Raw genomic sequence first — 19,071 nt, forward strand, 5'->3', positions numbered from 1 at the left:
CTAATACAAGCTCAGCCTTCGGACCGACCAGAGCGCACGCCACCTCGCAATGACAAAGTGACAAGGGTACTCTAGCACAACAATCAATAAAAATAAGTCTGTGAGTGGAAGGGGCCAAGCCCATAAAGTCAGCTCTCAATTTGATTAAGCGACTTATTAGAGTTGGACATGAAATGAACACAGACACATCATTCTTGTTGTAACTATCACAATGTATGTCGCAGCTAGAAATATGCGTTGACACACACGCAAAATGGTATATTGTATAACTGGTCATCCATCCTTCCATTTTCCATAGCGCCCGACCAGACAAAAAGCCTTTCACACTAGACTTTACACATGATCGGCTGGATCTGATCGGCAGATATTTTTGTATTTTATGCAAGGTCTGTGATCGGTTGTAATGCCTTCATTTGCAGATCAATCAATGACGTCATTGTTCGGATCGGAAAAATAAGACATTTTAAGGTTTGGATTGGCATTATTTTTTTTCCCCAATGCATTTCAATGGGCATCAATTAAACACAAATTTTGGCTGTTTGTGGTTCTCAGTCGACTATACAGTAAATAAACGAGTTGTTTCTATAGATTGGATAGATTGTTTCATATTTGATCGGATCAGTAATTGGTTATGGTTTTTTTTTTTTTTTTACTTTGCTGATGGGCTCCAAAATCCTGAACGGTTAAAGCCTATTTTGTACTTCAACAAAGTAAACAAATGTGGTTACGTCATTTTCCAAAACCCTCCCTTAAAGAGGAAGTCAACCCAAACATATTCTTTTCAAGAATATGTTCCCAGCAGGTCCACTAGTTGAAACACGGCCTTCTGATAAATTTTGCGTTTGTGGAATATAAGTTAAGCAGCAAAATGCACTCATCCCAGGAGGCGGCCATTTTGTCCTTTTTTGTCGATTTAAAATGACATCACAACTCCCCAGGGCTCAGGTAACAACCAATCACGGCTCAGCTTCAGAACACAGGTCAGCCGTGATTGGTCGTTACCTGAGCCCTGAGTAGTTGTGATGTCATTTTAAGTCGACAAAAAGGACAACATGGCCGCGACCGAAGATGGCTAAAAATGAGTGGATTAACATTTATTCCACAAACGCAATATTTATCAGAATGCCTTGTTTCAACTAGTGGGCTTGCATATAGCATATTGTTGAAAAAAAATGCTTGCATTGACTTTCACTTTAAAGGTTTTACAGCCACGAGTGATGCAATAAGTCAAACCATGAGCTGAGAGAGAAGTGTGGAAAGCAGAAATAAATCTGGACTCACTTACCTTTGTGGCATGCCAGGTCCTTATGTACCCAAGCATTACAGTGATACATTTTTAACAAGTCAGGCATACTCAAATGTGTATACCTTAACTGTGGTTACTTGTTATTGTCTAAAAAAATATATCGAGACTTTCAATCTTGAGGCGAATACTGGACAGCTCTCGCAGATTGAGGGAAGAGTTTTACCGACAGTTCAGCTTTCCAGATTGTTTATGGATTTGTTCTCAAGCTATTTGCAATACCACAAATTGGCTGATAATGCCTAAAAATAACAGATGGCGTGGGGACAGACCAATAATATTTATTTGTAAAAAAAAAAAAAAAAAATTAATGAAATGAACCATGTACAGGCTTCACCTGGCAGCAACAATTGAACATTTTCCCCCACTGTTTACTTTACTGGGGCTGTTCATCTCAGTGAATTTTATTATCATCCTTTTTTTTTTTATTTCGATTTGAATCGGATGAATGTTTCATCTATTGTCTTTACCGTTGCCGGGGGTGATTCTCCAAGTGACTGATCCTTCCTTTGGGTTCGTCTTGCTTGGCGTACACGCCTCTCGCGGTGCTTTACGCACGCTCAACAAGTGGCAACCTGTCTGCCTTGACCCCTCTCCCTTTCCAAGAGTTCATCCGTGATGTCCTGGCGTGATTCATGCTCCAGCGCCACATTCCTGTGCGCCAATGTTCGTGCAAAGACACATTTCCCCTGCTTTGTTTCCAACCAATAATTCCAGTTTGCCTCTCACCGACTCGTAAATGGCTCATTACGGGGAGAGAATAAACTGCGCTTGTGTTGTGACAAGCTGTTTTGAAGCCCTGCTACTCGCTTAATCTTGTTTATGCCGGGGTGTCAGCGTACCTCTTGATAGCAATTACGTTCTCCGGCGCTCTCGCGCTCGTTGCGCCGATAACAACTCTCTGTCTTTGTTTTGGAAGTAAACTCCGCAGCAACAAATCTCTGGTGGTCCCAGAGTGGCACCTTGGGTCTCACCTCTGGCTTCGGCAACTGGCGTAATTAGCCGAGTTTTTCTTTTGTGTTTGCGTTTGTGTGTTTTTTCGCTCGTCTCCCACACTATTTTGCAGGCTGTCACTGTTAATGAGCAGCGCGCAAAAGCTGCGAGGAACCATCACGCGCCCACTGGTCTCCTCGCAGTTTTAACACCCCGTTAGGTAATTAAGGCAGATGGGTTGTTTTCGTAAGGTTTCAGACGAGACATTACCATTAATTAGCGTCAAAACAAAAGCGCTGTTTAGCTCAAGTTCTCCCGCTGAAAGGGAAACAATCTCTTCGCCGAGTCGCCGAATGATCCCCTTTCGCTTCATTTTTCTCGACAGAGGCTGCGAGGAGGAGGCCCGTCCCGGGAGAACATGCCGGCATCATGTGATCTGCATCGCCGCCATCAGCACCCCTGACTGCAGTTAGCGTCGTCGCCTCCTCTTCTCCCCGTTGGACCGGAAAATAAGCAATGGCCTCCTCATAAGCCTGCACGGAGAAAACACCCTGGAGCTCCTTTTCATATTCCAACCATTGCTTGTAACTGAGCCCTCAGTTGGATTTGAACCTTGCTGACATCCGGCGACTAGTTTGCGACCTTCGCCGGACACTCTGTTGGATTACGCGCTAATCCAGCATTCCCATGGGGGATTAAATCAGAGCAGTAAACCACACTGACTCACTTTTGGCTCTGTTACAAACTGCGGAGGGCTTTTCTTCAGCGAGCGAACGCGCGTGCGTCATGGCCGGGAAGGGCAACCCGATGCCGGGCCCGCACCTCAACGGCTTCCCAATGCCCACCTACTCCTACTTCTTCCCGCACATGTTGGGGAGCCTGTCGCCTCCGGCCCTGCCAGGACTTCCTCTCAGCGGCTACAGCACCCCTTCGCCAGCCAGTAAGTCAAACTTCAGTTCCCTTTGTCCCCGGTTCACCTCCGTGACGCGCGGTGTGACCGAGCTCATGCGCGTGGAAAGGACGGGTTGGTCTGGGCCCGCGGAGATCGCTCTCCGCCTGACAGACGTGTGTTGGTAAACAGCCACGAATACACGCCCACGTGCTCGCAGGGCCTCCAGCGCTGTCCTTAATTTATGAGCCCACACACATATGTAAACACACACACACACAAATAAAAACATCAGGCAGGACAGCCAGAGAGGAGGGAGGCTCGCTGCGAGAAGACAAAAACTGGCAAGCGCTCCCGGAATAAACCTCTCACATACGATCATTGTTGCCAACTCCTTTTTGCAATCAATCATAAGCCGGAGAACTGTCGCGCAAAGTTTCTCGTCTAAGTAGGTGAGAAAGTTTTGGTTTTTTTTTCAAAAGGGAATGTCACTGCAGTCGTGCACTAACTCAGACAAAGTAGGAGTTGCTGAACCGTGTTTTGTCTTGTTTTGTTTTTTTTTTACCCTGTGTTGCTACAAATACAATTTTGAAGATGATGAAAACAAAGCCAATAAGGTGGGACGTGTAGGATTTAAAAAAAAAAAAAAAGTATTTGAGCATGACAAACTTTCTTTGAGCGCTTTGCCTCATGTTCTGAGATTCCCGAATCGAATGTTTGGTGCCAGCCTTCCTGTGTGGAGTTTGCATGTACTCCTTCCTCCTTCGCTCCCAAAACAGAATTGTACTTTGGTAAGAATGTTAACCCGAATGCTTGTCTATAGACTATTGAAATAGACATTTCAATAGCAATATTGAATGTCCAAATATTGTCAATTTCATATTTTTCACAAAACAACACTATTGGACTGTCCCTACATCGACTTGTCATTTTCTCACATTATTAGCCAATTTCAAGTGTTGAAAATAGCCCGAGCTGTCTGAGAAGTGTTGTAAGCCCCGCCTCCTCCCTCACATTGTGTGAGCCATGCGGCGTTATGTTGCCTCAAGATTGAAAGTCTGAATGTTTCATAGGCAATAACAAGGGAAATAGTTTGCTTGGATACATGTGAGGAAGCCCGTTTTGTTCACAATGGATGGCTGTGATGCTTCAGTGCAGAAAGAACTGGTCAGCCATGAAGATCAGTGCATGCAGATTAATGTCCGCTGATGTAGACAGCGCTGGCAACGTTCTGGGGGACGTGCGAGGATTCTGCCGGACAGCGGCGATATGTGCCTTGTGGTCGATTTCTATTTGTTATTGTTGGTATCCTTCACAACTCGTGACATTAAAAAAAAAAAAGTGCAACTCTTCGTTCGAACCCTTCGAACTCTGAGTGGCATCCCATGCACTTTTCCTCCTCGGGGGTCGGAAATTTCCGACTTCCCAGTTTACTGGAATGCAGCAATAGCGGCCGACATTCCCGCTCCCACTTCCCTGCTACCGAACGCCGCGCCTCTCTCACAAAGACTGGCGCTTCCGTCAGATTCCCCTTTTTACACGCGTGTCGGTGTTTGTGTGAATGCGTGTGTGTGTGCGTGTGTGTGTGTGTGCCGGGCCACTTTCCCAGTGTTTGCGATACGGGGCGGGCAAGCTTCCGCTCCCTTTCGCCTGGACAAACATTTCCTGTCAGTAAACACCAGAGAACTTGGGACACCACAACTTCCTCACACATACACACACATGCAAACACGGTATGAAGCTTAAACATAATTCCGGCCTCTCACACTGGCATATTTCTCCAAGTCATGCCACACGCTTAATAGTCGACAGACAACGCCCCCGCCCACCCATGCCCACATCAGACATATCAGTGGACCCTCCCGTTTTGCCTCCAATATTTTGACACAGTTACAACACAGCTAAGCCATCTCCAACCCGAAGAAGCGACAAAAGAGAGACTTGACGTTTGAGAGAGAGGGATTTTCCGTCCGTCGGATTGGAGGCAGGGAAAGCTGAGCGCCGGCCTGGATGCAGTTCAACGCGAGATGTTTGCGCCGGCACTCGTTCCCGCCCGGCGTGTGTTTGTGCGCTGACAGATTGTGCCGCTTCATCTCACAGAGACTTTTGGTTTTTTGTTTCAGCTTTGAAATCGGCTCGGTACCTTTTGCCAAGAAGGTTATTTTGGTCTGTTTGTTAGCACGCTTACTTAAATCTACTTAACGAATTAATCTGAAAACTTTGGAGGGAGGGTGCGGCGTGGGCTACGAATCATCATAAAAACGTGATTATTCTTTTACTAATACACACTGCCCATATTAAATTATTATTTTTTTCGCCTTTTTAGTTGAACACCGGGAGAATAGCAAAACAAAACAAGACAATTGATGCGGGAGCTGCTGTCGGCCACCGCTCACGCCGAGACACTCGCGTGCACTTGCCAAGGTCACACCCCACCCCACCATGCCCCGCCTCTTAAAGGCACACATCTAACACATGTGCTTCGAGACATTACAATGAACTATAATTGTTTTTGGGTGTGAATTATGTTTCTGATGTATTAAAAAAGTACAATTGAATATGTTTAATTGGGTTACATAAAAAAAAAAAAATGTTTTTATATGGTACTGTATCTCAAGTGCAGATTTTTACCGGTCGGTCTGTTTCCATTTCATATTAACTGACCCCTGAATGCAATTCATGGCATATACAAAGCACCAAAAACGTTCTCAGTGAACACGAATTAAATTCATTGACAAAATGACGGCACACGTCGTTGTCCGCAGTGTACAATTTGACGGTTGCTCGGCCTTGGCGCGGGTCTGCGCTCAGCTGGGTGCCATTCTTCTCAAATCGTTTTTTTTTTTCCCCCCCTTGTCCATCAGTTATGGAAATGCTCCGTACACACGCCGTTGTTTATTTGGTTGCCATGACTCAAGTGATTGGCATTTTGTCACAGTTCCATTTGTTTCCCCCTCAAAGTGGAGCGGACGGCATTTGCTTTGGAATTCAGCGGAGCGCACCGTTTCTACTTCCTTGTTCCCCTCTGTTGGTGTCAAGATGTTAACAAGTTGTTAACAACAGTCTGGAGTATTGCAAGCAACTGATCGGCTGATCTTTAGCTTGGCCGTGTTTTCGAATAGACCTCTTTGGACTTAAACAGTGAGGCATAGTGGTGCATTTAAACTAGTTGAGAAAAACTCACAGACCTCCATCGAGGCTGAACAAAACAGCCGGGATCAGAATTTGAGCACATTGTCCTGCATTTGCCTGTATTTTGTCATGTCAGGTATACGCTAGGGTCGGCCAATATGGCCTTTTAAGACCTGATATGTATTTGCGAAAAAATATGTTTGTATTTTTAGTACTTTTCTCTCGGCCAATGTCAATGGTACCTATCAAAACAAGCTTTGCTTCCCTTCTGGGATTTGTTTACTTCTGATACCAAAAAAGCGTTGAAGCATTCTTCTTTCTTTTTTTCAGTTTTGGATTTTTTCTTTAATGATAAACGATGAATGGATGAGACTGTAAGAAGCAGGGTTTTAATAGTAGGGAATTTTCATCATACATTAACAATTAACCCCATAAAGGCTCATGTGTTAAATTAATTGACAAAAACGAAAACAACAGACATTTTTGCAATAATTTTCATTTGTTGGCTTTGAAAACGTTAATTGTAGTTTCAGTTAGTTGTCATGTTGTTTAAAAGGATTTTCACATTTATTCATATCAATTTTATTTTGTTAACTCAAATGTTTTCAGTTTGAGTTATTCTACCTTGGTAAGACGTGAAGGTGTAAATGTTTTGGTCCAACTTTTCCACCCTTTTGTACGTGTACCCTTCTTGTTAGGTGCTACCGTTTGTTTCTTCTGCACACATTCATCATCTTTCATCCCATTGTCATTTACTCTCCCTTCTGTGACTCAATGTGTCGTAGCCAAACACAATAGAGCCATTATTTGGAACAAGCAGAGCAGAAGGGTTAATAGAGGCTCTGGCCACTCTCCCCTGTTGCTATTTCTCAGCATCTTTCCACTTTGAGCGTCCTCGCTTATGTCTTTGTATTATCTGGTAGTCATCATCAGCTCGGGTTACACTCGAGAGCAGGTATTGCGATCACATTTTATTGCCCGGAGCTTTATTGCTAACAGAGTATTATCAACTGGGAGCCCTCATGCCCGTATCGAACTTCAACAAATATTATTACACAGCCAATCAAATGTCTCATTACACACAATCGGCGCAACGTTCACGGGCGTTTTCAATTAAAAACCCTTTCGAGACGCTCGCGCTGATGAAAACAGAGCCGGCGGGCAATAATCCAACCCGGCTATTGATCCCGTTTTTATCATTAATGCTTTCCGTTGTCTGTCACCGTGCTATTAGGTGAGCATGGTGTTTTGAGGGATCATAAATAGCGGAGCAAGCCTGCTACCTGCTGCCACGCCGGACTAATTGACTTCTCGCGACAAGTCGCGTTTGTTTCGGCGGCCTCTGTAATTGCTTGCCACTCGAGCGTTTCTTAAAAGCGCACAAATCCCCTTTTTTCCCCCCCAAACTATTAGAGGGACGAATCACATTTATAAATGTGCTTTTTGGCCAGGTGGAGGAGTGTGAAAGGGTATTTTCAGACCTGAAGGAAGTGAAGACCATTAAGAAACCCACAGAGGAATGCACCAGCCATGAGTAAATATGGATATGCTAATCTTGGCTAGAGCGTGTGCGCGCCGCTTCCTGGATGGACAGGTGGTTCCTCTCTGCCTCGGTGGTCCGCACGAATCAAGGGGGACATGCGATCGGGCTCCATGGGTGGCGAAAATATACAAACACTCGCGCACACAATGCCCCTCTGATTGGGATATAATGACGGTGAGAAACACTTGTGAGGTGCTCCCCGTTGGCAGAAGTCCAATGTGTATGTATACACAAACGCTGTCTTATGACATTGACCTAAGCACTTTGTTAGCAGGCGACAAGGTAGCCGTTTCTTTGAGAATAACCCCGCCGGAGGAGGCGCTCGTCATTATTGGAAAGCCATTCGAAGGCTGCCAATATGTCTGATAGCGACGATGGGAGCTTATTAAACACGGCGTGCCAAGCACATTCACAAGGGCTGTAACGCATCCAGCCTATCTCGCCTATTGACCTTGTTAATTAACTGGAGCATTATTGGAACCTTGAAAAATGAAGTGACACTGTCTGTTAATCCAGCGGTCCCCAGCCTTTTTTGCACCACAGACTATATATATGATATATATATATATATATATATATTCATATATATCATATATATCATATATATATACACATATATACATATATATATTCACATATATACATATATACGTATATATACATACATACGTATATATATAAATACATATATATATATAGACATATATGTATATTTTTTATACACGATCATCTTTTATCTCCACCCGTTTTATAATATTAATCTGTTGGTGTTCTATTGTGACTTTTTCCTTATATAATTCGGTCATGAATAAATTTGTCTTGTGAGAGCTGCAGTGAGAGAAAATGTGAGGATACAACGCATGGAAAAGCAAGTGAAATCGACCATATACTTCGGCGCCAACAATATAAAAGATTGTCAGGCTCGTAAATTCAACTCATTCGCTCTATCGGCTAAGTGGTGAGAATGGATTAAACACGCTCTCTGGCGCTGACGATGATAATCTTGCACACGCGCACTTGCCATTCGGTGCTCGTAGACGGGTACGGTTACAAGTGATTTGAATAGAAAGATAAACGTGGAAGAAAAATCACCAAGCGTTAAGGCTAAGTATTGCAATGAAGCAAAACACGCAGGTGGAGTCCATTAAAGGGGGGAGTTTGCAATACAATAGCAATAGAATGAAAAAAAACGTGGGCTTCGGGATCTTTAAACTACAGGCGAAAAACACTGCACACATCTGGGATAAAAAAAATGGCCATCTCTCATGATTTCCCCCCCAAAAATATAGATTCAATCACAAATAGGAGCTCAGGATTTTAGAGTTTGCCATGTGTGACGTGACAGCGGGACGGAGACCCAGATGTAGATCTCTCGAGCGCAGTCAGAAGTTGGAGCCTGAGGCGCACACGTGCACACACACACAGGCGCATCTTGCCAAAAACACCACTGAGCTTATTGCAAAAAGGCTTCCACAAGAAATTGTGTCACCGTGTCCTCCTGCTCTCCCTTTTGGCCTCTTGTTGTGCGAGACATCGCTATCCCCTAATAGCATCCCAAACCTTCCCGTTAGCACTTTGTCTTATTTGCCATCTGACCCCCCCCCCCCCTCCCCTACCGTGTTGCATTCGCCCACACTTTCCTCTTCTATTCCCTATTATCCTCCTCTCGCCACACTCTTGCCTTTCTCCACTTTAGAACTTGACAGAGCTATCATTACCCGGCCACCTATTTACTCCCAGCCTGTTATTTTCTGTTTGCTTTGAGGGAACCTGGGGCCAAATCCCTGCCCGGAATACTTGATCCTAACCGCAGGATTTATCCCCCAGTGGCTTGGCAAGTGTGGTCCACTCTCTAAGCCCCCCTCTCTGTGTTTCCTTTCCTCTCTCTATCTCTCTGTCTTTCTGTCGACAGTTTTTTTTGTCACATCCGCGGCCGCTTATGCAAATCCCAGGCCCCCACTTTTTTTTTTTTTTTTTTTTTTTCCGAGAGCTGTCTCCCCGTAATCCAGTGGACGGCTTCATTCCGTGTGCCGAGCCGCATGGCGTTAGGAATACGTATGCTATCTATGGTGAACATTCACATGGACTGGAAAATCCATACATACTGACGAGGAGCGGCTAAGCCGTCGTTGGGCCACGACTAGTGCCGTGCGGCGCTCAGTTGCGTAAACACCGCCAGTGAGAGTATCTTTTTTTTTTTTTTTTTTTTGCTCTCGCTCTTCTCTTCGCGAAGAAGTCAAGACAAGGGTACCGCGATAAGAACTCGGTTTTTTCCCCCCCCCTTCATCTCTCTCTCCTTCAGCGCGTATCCTTTCCTTCAACCCGCTCTCACGCTGACCTCCTTCTCCTTCCTTTTATCTCCCCTCCGCACACAAATATATATCGCTATCTCCTAATGCCCTTTATGCGACACCCGTCGCGCAGTGTCATAATTCACCCGCGCCGCATACATTCAAATGTCAATGACTCTCTCTTAGGCGTCGTTCCTCTATTGTCCTTTGATAAGCGCCAGGAATGACGGCATATATCAAAATATGGGGCAGTTACCTAATGGGGGAGACGATCGAGGAATGGAAAGGAGAAGGGCTGGGGGGTGGGGGAAAAAAAACAACAAAAAAAAACATTCTGAGCGGTTTCATGGATCCTCGGCCTCGGAGAATGATTGAATTATCAAGCGGAGCTTTGCTTGTTGTCCGAGGGGGTTTCGGAGGGAAAGCCCTTTTCTCAGAAGCTAATGTGCTTTCTTTTTTTTTCCTAACCCCGGCACAATGACAGGCTGTGTTGTGCAAAAGCGCTAAAAGAGCTCGGCTGAGCCGCGGCTTATGGGGCCGCCAGCTTTATCTTGGCACCGTCTCTTAAAGGACCCGATGCCACACGTAACCTCGCGGCTTCGGGTTGTAGCATTAGCACACTTTGTCAACTGAAAATGAGCGATGATGCGCCCGGCGAGGGCAATCGTCGCGCAGGCTCGCTTATGTCACCTTTTGTTGGCATGGCTTCACTTTGCATTCACGTTACACGTTTGGGGAGCTTCAGGATTCTCTGGGCATTCGATTGTCCGAGAAGAAGTTTCGCCTCTCATCTGAGCGGGCTTCATCGGTTTGTGTTCAAAGACTTACGTAGGACAGCTCTAGTCGATTCAATGCCCTGAGAATTTGGATGAACGAGGATATTCAGAGACAGTAGCTGAAGCACATGAACATATGGCAATAATGGAGGGCGTCCAATAGAAGAAGTAAATGTGTTGTTTGAGAAAAAGACATTTGGTTTCTGTTTGGTGTAATCCTTTGGGTACCGTACCACAAGATGATGTAACTTAGAACACCAACAGAAAGGTACCTACTCCACTTGACACCACTCTAGGTGCATACACAGGTCAATTACAGGGCTGGGAATTTTACCCCAAAATTTGCAGCCCGTTTATCGCCTTCCGCCTACAGCCGGGGTATCCCTCCCCCATCCGTTTATCCGCCGTTTTGTCCGTCCGGACCAAATAGTAATCGCCTATAAGCCGGTCCATTTATCATTTTTAAATGGGCTTCCGTGAGAGCAGGGGTGGGCAATTTCGGCCCTCGAGGGCCGGTATTTTGCATGTTTTCTATGTCGCCCTGGTGCAACCCACCTGATTCAAATGATGAGGATCGTGATCCAACTTCTGCAGACCTTGCTGATTATATGATCATTTCAATCAGGTGTGTTCCAGCAGGGAGAGATGGAAAACAGGCAGGATACCGGCCCTCGAGGGCCGGAATTGCCCACCCCTGCGTTAGAGCGTTTCCCATGACCAACTTTGACAAACAAAAAATAGGTCCTAAAAGAAGACCTTTATGTACCTTTGAGGAACTCGGCTGCGGCCAACGGGAAAAGGAAGCCTCACCGTAAAAATAGATGATATATGATTTAGGGATAGACCGATTATCGGCCGGGCCAATTATTGGCGCCGATATTGTGCGTTTTGACGAATATCGGCATCGGCCTTTTTTATGATGGCCGATAATAATTTAATCAATTTTAAACTGTGTCGGGATCAAAACAAAGATATGTGAAAGTTTAATTTTCTGTCATTTTGAAATTTTGGAGGACTTCATTTATTGTCGAAAACTATATGGAGCTTTTTTTTTTTTCAAGTGTTTTCATTTCACTTTTTAAGACATGCTGACGACCCTGGGTGCTCCCTGAACTTTTTGTTAGAATTTGATAACAAAGATATATATTGTCAAAAATTCATAGTAATAATAATACCCCAAAAAATCTACATTATGCAAATCTGAAAATTTGTTAAATAAACATTATGCTTAAAGGTGTTTCAACAAAGTTCCGAATTTTATTTTTATTTTTTTAACAAGATTTTAATGCCAATATTTTCTTTTTTACTAAAATCAATATCGGCTCCAAATATCGGTTATCGGTCGCCTTGACGAGTAATAATCGGTATCGGCCCTGAAAAAAAACAGCGGTCTATCTCTAATATGATTACATAGACGGAAAAAATGGGCGTCCGATTATGCATAGTCCAACTATTTGTTTCCCGTCTATCATTTATCGCCTAGAAAATGGGCGTCCCTCATAGGCAGGTAGACGGACCGGTCCGTCACATTGGCAGAATGCCCAGCTCTGGTTAATTGTACCTTCCGCCATCTAGTAGAAGAGCATTTAATTGTTGTATATGTCACTTTTTGTCACTGGCATAATCAGATGAACAAAGATACATTATTTGTAGTACATTTTCGGACAAATCAAAAATAGAAATTGTGTCATTTCAGGGCAGTAGTTGGTAATCACCGTGTAAGAATGACTTGTTGTAGCCGTGTGGAATGGCCGCATAATTAAGGTCCACTTTTGTGCTTTTCTTTTGGCAATGGGACCAAACTGGTCTGCGTGGTAAAAATTCGTTAAGTGAGCACATGTCTTCCACTATATGCCAGATAAAAAAATAAAATGAAATACCCCCCACAGACACACAAAAAACACATGCAATAATATTAGCTTTCAAGAAAAGAAACTCTTCAAAACGGATGTTAACGATGCCAGCGGAAGCCTGTGGATGGGCAGCATCAGTTTATGACTAAATCTTTCCTTTTTCCTCTCATTGTAATTAATTTTTACTTGATCTTTTTTAGTTCTTCCCCTTCATTTCACGGATGTCTTTCTTTTTTCCGTTTTTTTTTTTTTTTTTTTTTTTTGCTATGTGGCCTCTTCCCCTTCTCTATTCATTTACGATGAGAGGCAAACAGCTGTTGAGCACTGTGATCTGTGCTATGAGGCACATGAAAGCAGCTCTGTCCCCTTCTTCCTCGCAGCCTTCTGGCACTGGTACACACACACCCAAATGTCCCTTTATTATAATTATGTGTGTGCGCTCACAATAAAAACAGACAAAACGTGTGATAAGTCAACCATTTTTGACCATAAAAACCTTTGCTTTGGTTTTTCAGCAGTATGTAGCGTGTTTCATTACATTACATGCATCATTTATTTATGTATTTATTTTTTTTTACTTTGAAGTAACACAGCCAGGGGGAAAAAAAGTGACACGACATTCACAGCAAAGAAGTCCGGCCAATCCCTGTGTTGTTTTTGCACCAAAACTGTCGACAGACGTCAGACCGAGGAATTCCACGGTCCGTGGCATTGACTGATCAGCCACTGTCAAGATAAAATCTAACCGATAAGCTCACCCTCACAGGCAAAAACACAAATTCCAGACATGTGCTGACTGAAAAGAAATGATGCTGTTCCACTTCTGGCTGACCTTTAAATCTGAATAGACCCTATGAACCCTCTGGACAATTTAGTTGAGACACCCAAACACTCTTAGCATTCAACATCATGTAATCATTTATGTGAGACGATTCGGTCCCCTTGTTCTGACTGGATAATATTTCTGCTTAACGGCAAAAACATTGCAATATTTTATTGATACTTGGCTAAAGTGGAATGTTTGGTATTTAGATTATGAATGATCGAGCTTATATTCAGTGTTGTATTTAATAGCAAAATTGCCAGGCAGAGCAGAGTATATGTAGGTGTTAATTATAAAGTAGATAGGGATGTGCGCTATATTCGGTAGATGTTATCGATTTGGATTCTGTCGATCAATCGCGATAACTTTTCTTGACGACGTCATCGTGTCTTCCCAAGTGTCAAAATGGCTTCAAGCACGTCTGAGCCGGAGGAGCTTCCAGTTGTATGCGGGTCAACGTCAGGCGTCCTTCCTCCTTGCTCTTCTGCGCAGGAACTACCGGAGGAACGCGAGGCGCGACGCTAACTTACGTCGCGCTGCGGCTGGCTAGCTAGCGCAACGAAACACTCTCCTTCCATGGTGTGGATCCGCTCCTCTAAATTGCTAATCCTCACCTCCATGGCGGCAAATAAGATAAATTTCTGGCAACTGTCATCATCGCCAAAGCAGGGCAAGGATTAGATAATCATGCGACACACCGAGCAAAGAGAGAGAAAAGGAGAAAATGGAGAAGCGATGCTAACCGGCAAGCTAACGTGGCCGACTGCTGGCAGTTTGTCATGAGCAAAGATCATTGTGATAATCTTGTCATATGTAAATACATCACATACTTACATAAGTGACAATCCATGACACTGAGAAACAAAGAACAAAAGTGTCATTTTTATTAGGTTGTTGTGTAAATAAATGTGCTTTCAAGCGAAGGCATGTCGGCCATCACTTAGGGGTCAGTTTCAAATGAGCATCCTGACCCGATCGTCAAAAAACAAACAAAAAAAGAAAAGTCAAACTTATTGTTTCTTCTCCAGCTCTTCGTGGAAATCCGTTTAGCAGTCGTCCGCTTGGTTGATAAAAACCATGCAGGCAAAAACATTATCCCCCGCCTTGAGAATTGCACTTGAGTGACGTATAAACCATAAAAACCCACATACAAAGTAGTTCTGAAAAAACTTTGATTTGTCACTGGAGAAAGCGACTAAATGCTTCTCGGACGGTCGAAGTCGCGATGAACCGCCATACTGTAAAGTATGCGCGTTCCGTGCGAAATACCATAAGTAATCAAGATTGTCAGGGCGGGAGGCAATTGTGTCTGATCATTGAAGGGAGAAAGAAAGAAGAATGATAGAACGCCACATAGTGTGTGTCAAACCTTAGACCTTACTCCCTGACCCAGAAACTCTGCTAATGGCTCATTCTTTGGAAGAGACTGCGGAGAAAGAGGCGGAAGATCAAGAGAAAGGGGGAAATGGAGGCTCCCTTCAGGCATCTTAAATCACTGCAGGCCCAAACACACCCGAGCCTACCCCGAAGAGTCGCCATTGGATTCCCAGCAATGACCGCCGGCTTCTCCTGCAGTCCGCCCAACGAGACGAACGCACGGGGCCGCGTGTCGGAGGCTTTCGACATTCTTTTGTGTTGCCAATACTGAACCCAGACGCTTCAGTCAATATGCGTGTTGACGTGTTATGTTTTGATGCCTCCGAGTGAAGGTGAAAGCGCCTGTTTGCCGTTGACACAGACAACTCGGAGGGGGAAACGCGGGAGTCGGCGTAACAGTTGACATCTTGCTGATTCAATATTTACCCACCAAACACAACTATTTCCTGTAAGCACTTGGCTTGACGTTTTATCTCCTCGAGGATCTTCTTTCGACTTGTTCCTTTTCATCATATATTTTTTGATCTATCCTCCCTCCTCCGAAAACTTCTTCTTTTCATCTTCAATGGCAACGAGCCCCTTCATCCTTTTTCCCCCAAAACATTTGCTATACATTTGACTTGACGTGCCCTATCCGAACACGCCAAGTCTATAAAGCGAGCGCGATATATTCCTATACGAACCAGGAAGCATGCCCGAAACGGCGAGTGTAGGCCTGCTATTGGGAGTAAATTAGCTGGATCTGCGCAGGAAAAGACAAGTATACGGCCCCCGCGCTCCTCCCGCAACACAGACAAGCGAGGGCGTCTCCGTCCTGGCAGATGTGCCGTCAAAGTCGGCGGCTTCCAGGTCTTTGAAGGATGGCCTTTATGTCAAAAGCAGATCGCTTGGACAGAAGGTACGCACGGAAAGTAGTGGAAGCGCTCCAGGGGAAACGCTTTTCAAGGGATATTTAAGCCTTTATCGGGAAGGCAGTCGCCTGTCTGTCGACACGCTCGGGTGCCTGCTTGTACTTTATTCCCAGAGGTTTGTCTTGTTGCTTGTGTGGATTAGCGCACCGTTTGCACATCTGTACGGTCCATAATGTGCTTCTGGCCGTCCTGACGAAATTTAGCCGGTGCTGACATGCAGCGCCAGATAAAAGGAGAGCGCAAATGAGCCGTGGATCCGAAGGATTATTCTTGTATGTTTAATACGCACACTCTTAACTCATCCGGCGCAAGTTATAACTTCGGGATTTAGTCATGGCCCAGTGAACTTCATTTTGATTCGTAATGATTTGGGGTTTTTTTTCGTTTGACTTTTGGAACATAGGGGTGTGCGCCACTCCACAAAAGACAATTTGATACGATTCTTGATACATGGGGTATGGTACGATTCAAGGGTGTAATGATTTTAAAATATAACGATTCAATTCGAGTAAGTGGGGTTGCGATTTGATTCGATATGGTACGGTTGTAGCTTTTGTCATGTTTCTTTTTATCCGGTCTGCAACAACATGTATAAAGCTCAAACCGTCCAAGTTAGTTCAATTCAACGATACAATACATATATCATCAGCTGATTTATATCTGGTCACATACATCTCTCATAAAGACGATCTCGATATTTGGGTTCCAAAGATGCAACAATTTTAAAACATAACGGTTTGACTCGGTTCGATTCGATTTTTTTTTTTTTAATTATGTACCTGATAAGTATTTTATATGTGGTTCATTATTATTATTGTCATTGTTATTATAACCATTATTATCTTCAGTATCATTTTGCCATAGATGATGAATAGAGGTATAAATTAACAAAAAATGGAGAAGGGGTGGGATTTAATTTAAATCGAGACTTCTTCCCACTCCCTTTTGAGCATGGAAGACTTTCGTTAGGTGTGTGCTTTGGCGAGTTTTGATTGTTGTTGTTATTTCTATTTTTCATATTTTATTTTCAGTGTTATTGTAATTATTGTTTATGTTGCATGTTCAAATAAATCATTCATACATCCCGAACCATATTTTAGAGTTCGCATCGAAATTGACGTTCAACTGACAAATCGTTTGAAGTTACAGTGACACGTCTAAGCTTGCACACAGTTGCAGGTTAACCACTGATTTTCAAACCTATTGCCTCCGGGCACTGTGCGGCTTCTTCGTTTTTAAAATAAGTAGGAGGCAACGACTTCTTCCTCTCCCATCAAGGCAACAAAGAAGAACTTTTACTTTCGCTTTGCACAATGACGACGAGCGTTGAAAAGTGCAGGATTGTACCTTTTGGAATAAAATGCATTACGGCATTCTAGTTCAAGCGGAAGTCAACCCAAACATGTTTTTTTTTCAAGAATATGTTCCCAGCAGACTAGTTGTGATGTCATTTTCAGTCGACAGAAGACAAAATGGCCGCCCCCAGAAATAGCTAAAAACGAGTGCATTTTGATGCTTAATTTATATTCCACAAACGCAAAATTAATCAGAATGCCGTGTTTCAACTAGTGGGCCTGCTGGGAACATATTCTTGAAAAAAATAATGTTTGGGTTGACTTCTGCTTTAAGGTAAGTCCATTTTCTGATAGAAATTAAAACTTAAACGTAGTTATTAGCGAACGTTCGGTCGTAATCGCCGGCGGCCGCGTTTGAAGCTCAATTCCTCTCACAACCTGCAGCTTGGTATTTATTCTTCCTTTTTCATTTTTAAAGTTACCTTTATTGTATAACAAGTATTTATAAGTGTGGGAACCGTGTCGGCGGTTCGCAACAGCGTAACCGAGACGCAAATCCCTCCAAAATAAAACTGTACAATAAATATCATATACAATAATAATAATCATCATAATAATAATAAGTCAGACGCCACTTGGCGTTTTTTTTACCCATCGTGTCGGGTTCTGGTCCCCATTAACCGCAATAAATGAGAAATCACTGTCTTGACATCTGAAATAGGCATGAAATTTCGACTGATAAGAACCCGATGAATAAAATTCGTTTTAGTTTTTTTTTTTTTCTTATTATCTTTGCCCATATTGATTCATTGGTTTTGACGTTTTGTGATAAAATGATGGTAAAAATATGTTTTTTTAAAAAAGGTTGGACAACTCTAGACTAGAGGTTCCCCACTAATCTTAATATATTCAATGATCTCTTAATTCCTCCTTGACCCCTTCCCTTTGCCGCGTTGTCCCGTGCCCTTCTGAGTTCAAGAGCTTAGAGGCTTACACTTAGGCCTCACCGCCATTATGTGCTCTCCATTTAATAACGCAGCTTAGGAGGTGACAATGGTGATGGGCAATTTGAAAGCTGGTCCCGCATATGCGGCGCACATGCTTTTAGACTTGAAGACTCAACTCCAGTTTTGCCTTGAAATACGAGTTAATTCATTTCGATTTTTTTTTATTTTTATTCTTACACTCAATGTTGTGATTGTGATTTAATATGCGATTTTTTTTTTCAGGGCTCACGCTAAGCTAAATACAACTGAACCATCAATTAACATGAAAGACAGTTGTGTGGTTGTGAACTTATTAAAATTTTACCTAGCAAGTGTAGCCTAAACATAAGTCAGTAAGTAAGAAATCAAATTGCAACAATAGAAACAAATCTGTGGCTTTATCACTTTTATTTTATATTTTCAAAAAAAAATAAAATATATATATATATATATATAAATATATATAAATATAAATATACTTTTTTTTTGTAATGCACTGAATTTATCAAGACATTATATGTATAAATAAATGTAACCAATATACATACAGTATGTATGAAAAATAAAGCCTACCGACTAACCGGAATGAAGCAATTTATTTGTATCCAAATTGCAGTCTTTGCGGTTTGAAAACTGCATTCTACTACATTGTGATGTCGATGTGAATTCGATTAATTGTTTAGCCCTTACTCAAATCACTTGTTGTGCAAATCATCTTTTCTCATTGAAATGAATGGAAATTCCATGAATTAGTTCCAGCCTCCCCCCATAATTATATATATATATATATATATATATATATTTTTTTTTTTTATTTTTTATTTTTTTTTTTTTGGTGGGGGGAGGGGTTCAATTTAATGGCTATCGTGCTTTGGCTGCCCCAAAAAAAAAATCGTAGAATGGCAAAGAACTCTTATGTTGGGTCGCTTGTATCTCAAGTTGCCACTGTATTTTCCAAA

The 19,071-nt window shown here is 43.0% G+C and overlaps 1 protein-coding gene across 4 annotated transcripts in view; it reads left to right on the top strand.

Annotated features, from left to right (window-relative positions):
- Nucleotides 1-19,071, top strand: part of raraa (retinoic acid receptor, alpha a) — a 171,894-nt gene that overhangs the window by 70,754 nt on the left and 82,069 nt on the right. For all 4 annotated transcript variants that reach the window (XM_086016738.1, XM_086016737.1, XM_086016736.1 and 1 more), the window contains one exon: nucleotides 2,622-3,176. In XM_086016738.1, coding sequence (XP_085872864.1) covers nucleotides 3,023-3,176 — 154 coding nt within the window. In that variant the 5' untranslated portion in view covers nucleotides 2,622-3,022. The remainder of the gene's footprint in view (nucleotides 1-2,621; nucleotides 3,177-19,071) is intronic.

This window comes from Filicampus tigris, chromosome 19 (assembly GCF_054856515.1).
Source record: "Filicampus tigris isolate MCC_2025a chromosome 19, RoL_Ftig_1.0, whole genome shotgun sequence".
Taxonomy (NCBI): domain Eukaryota; kingdom Metazoa; phylum Chordata; class Actinopteri; order Syngnathiformes; family Syngnathidae; genus Filicampus; species Filicampus tigris.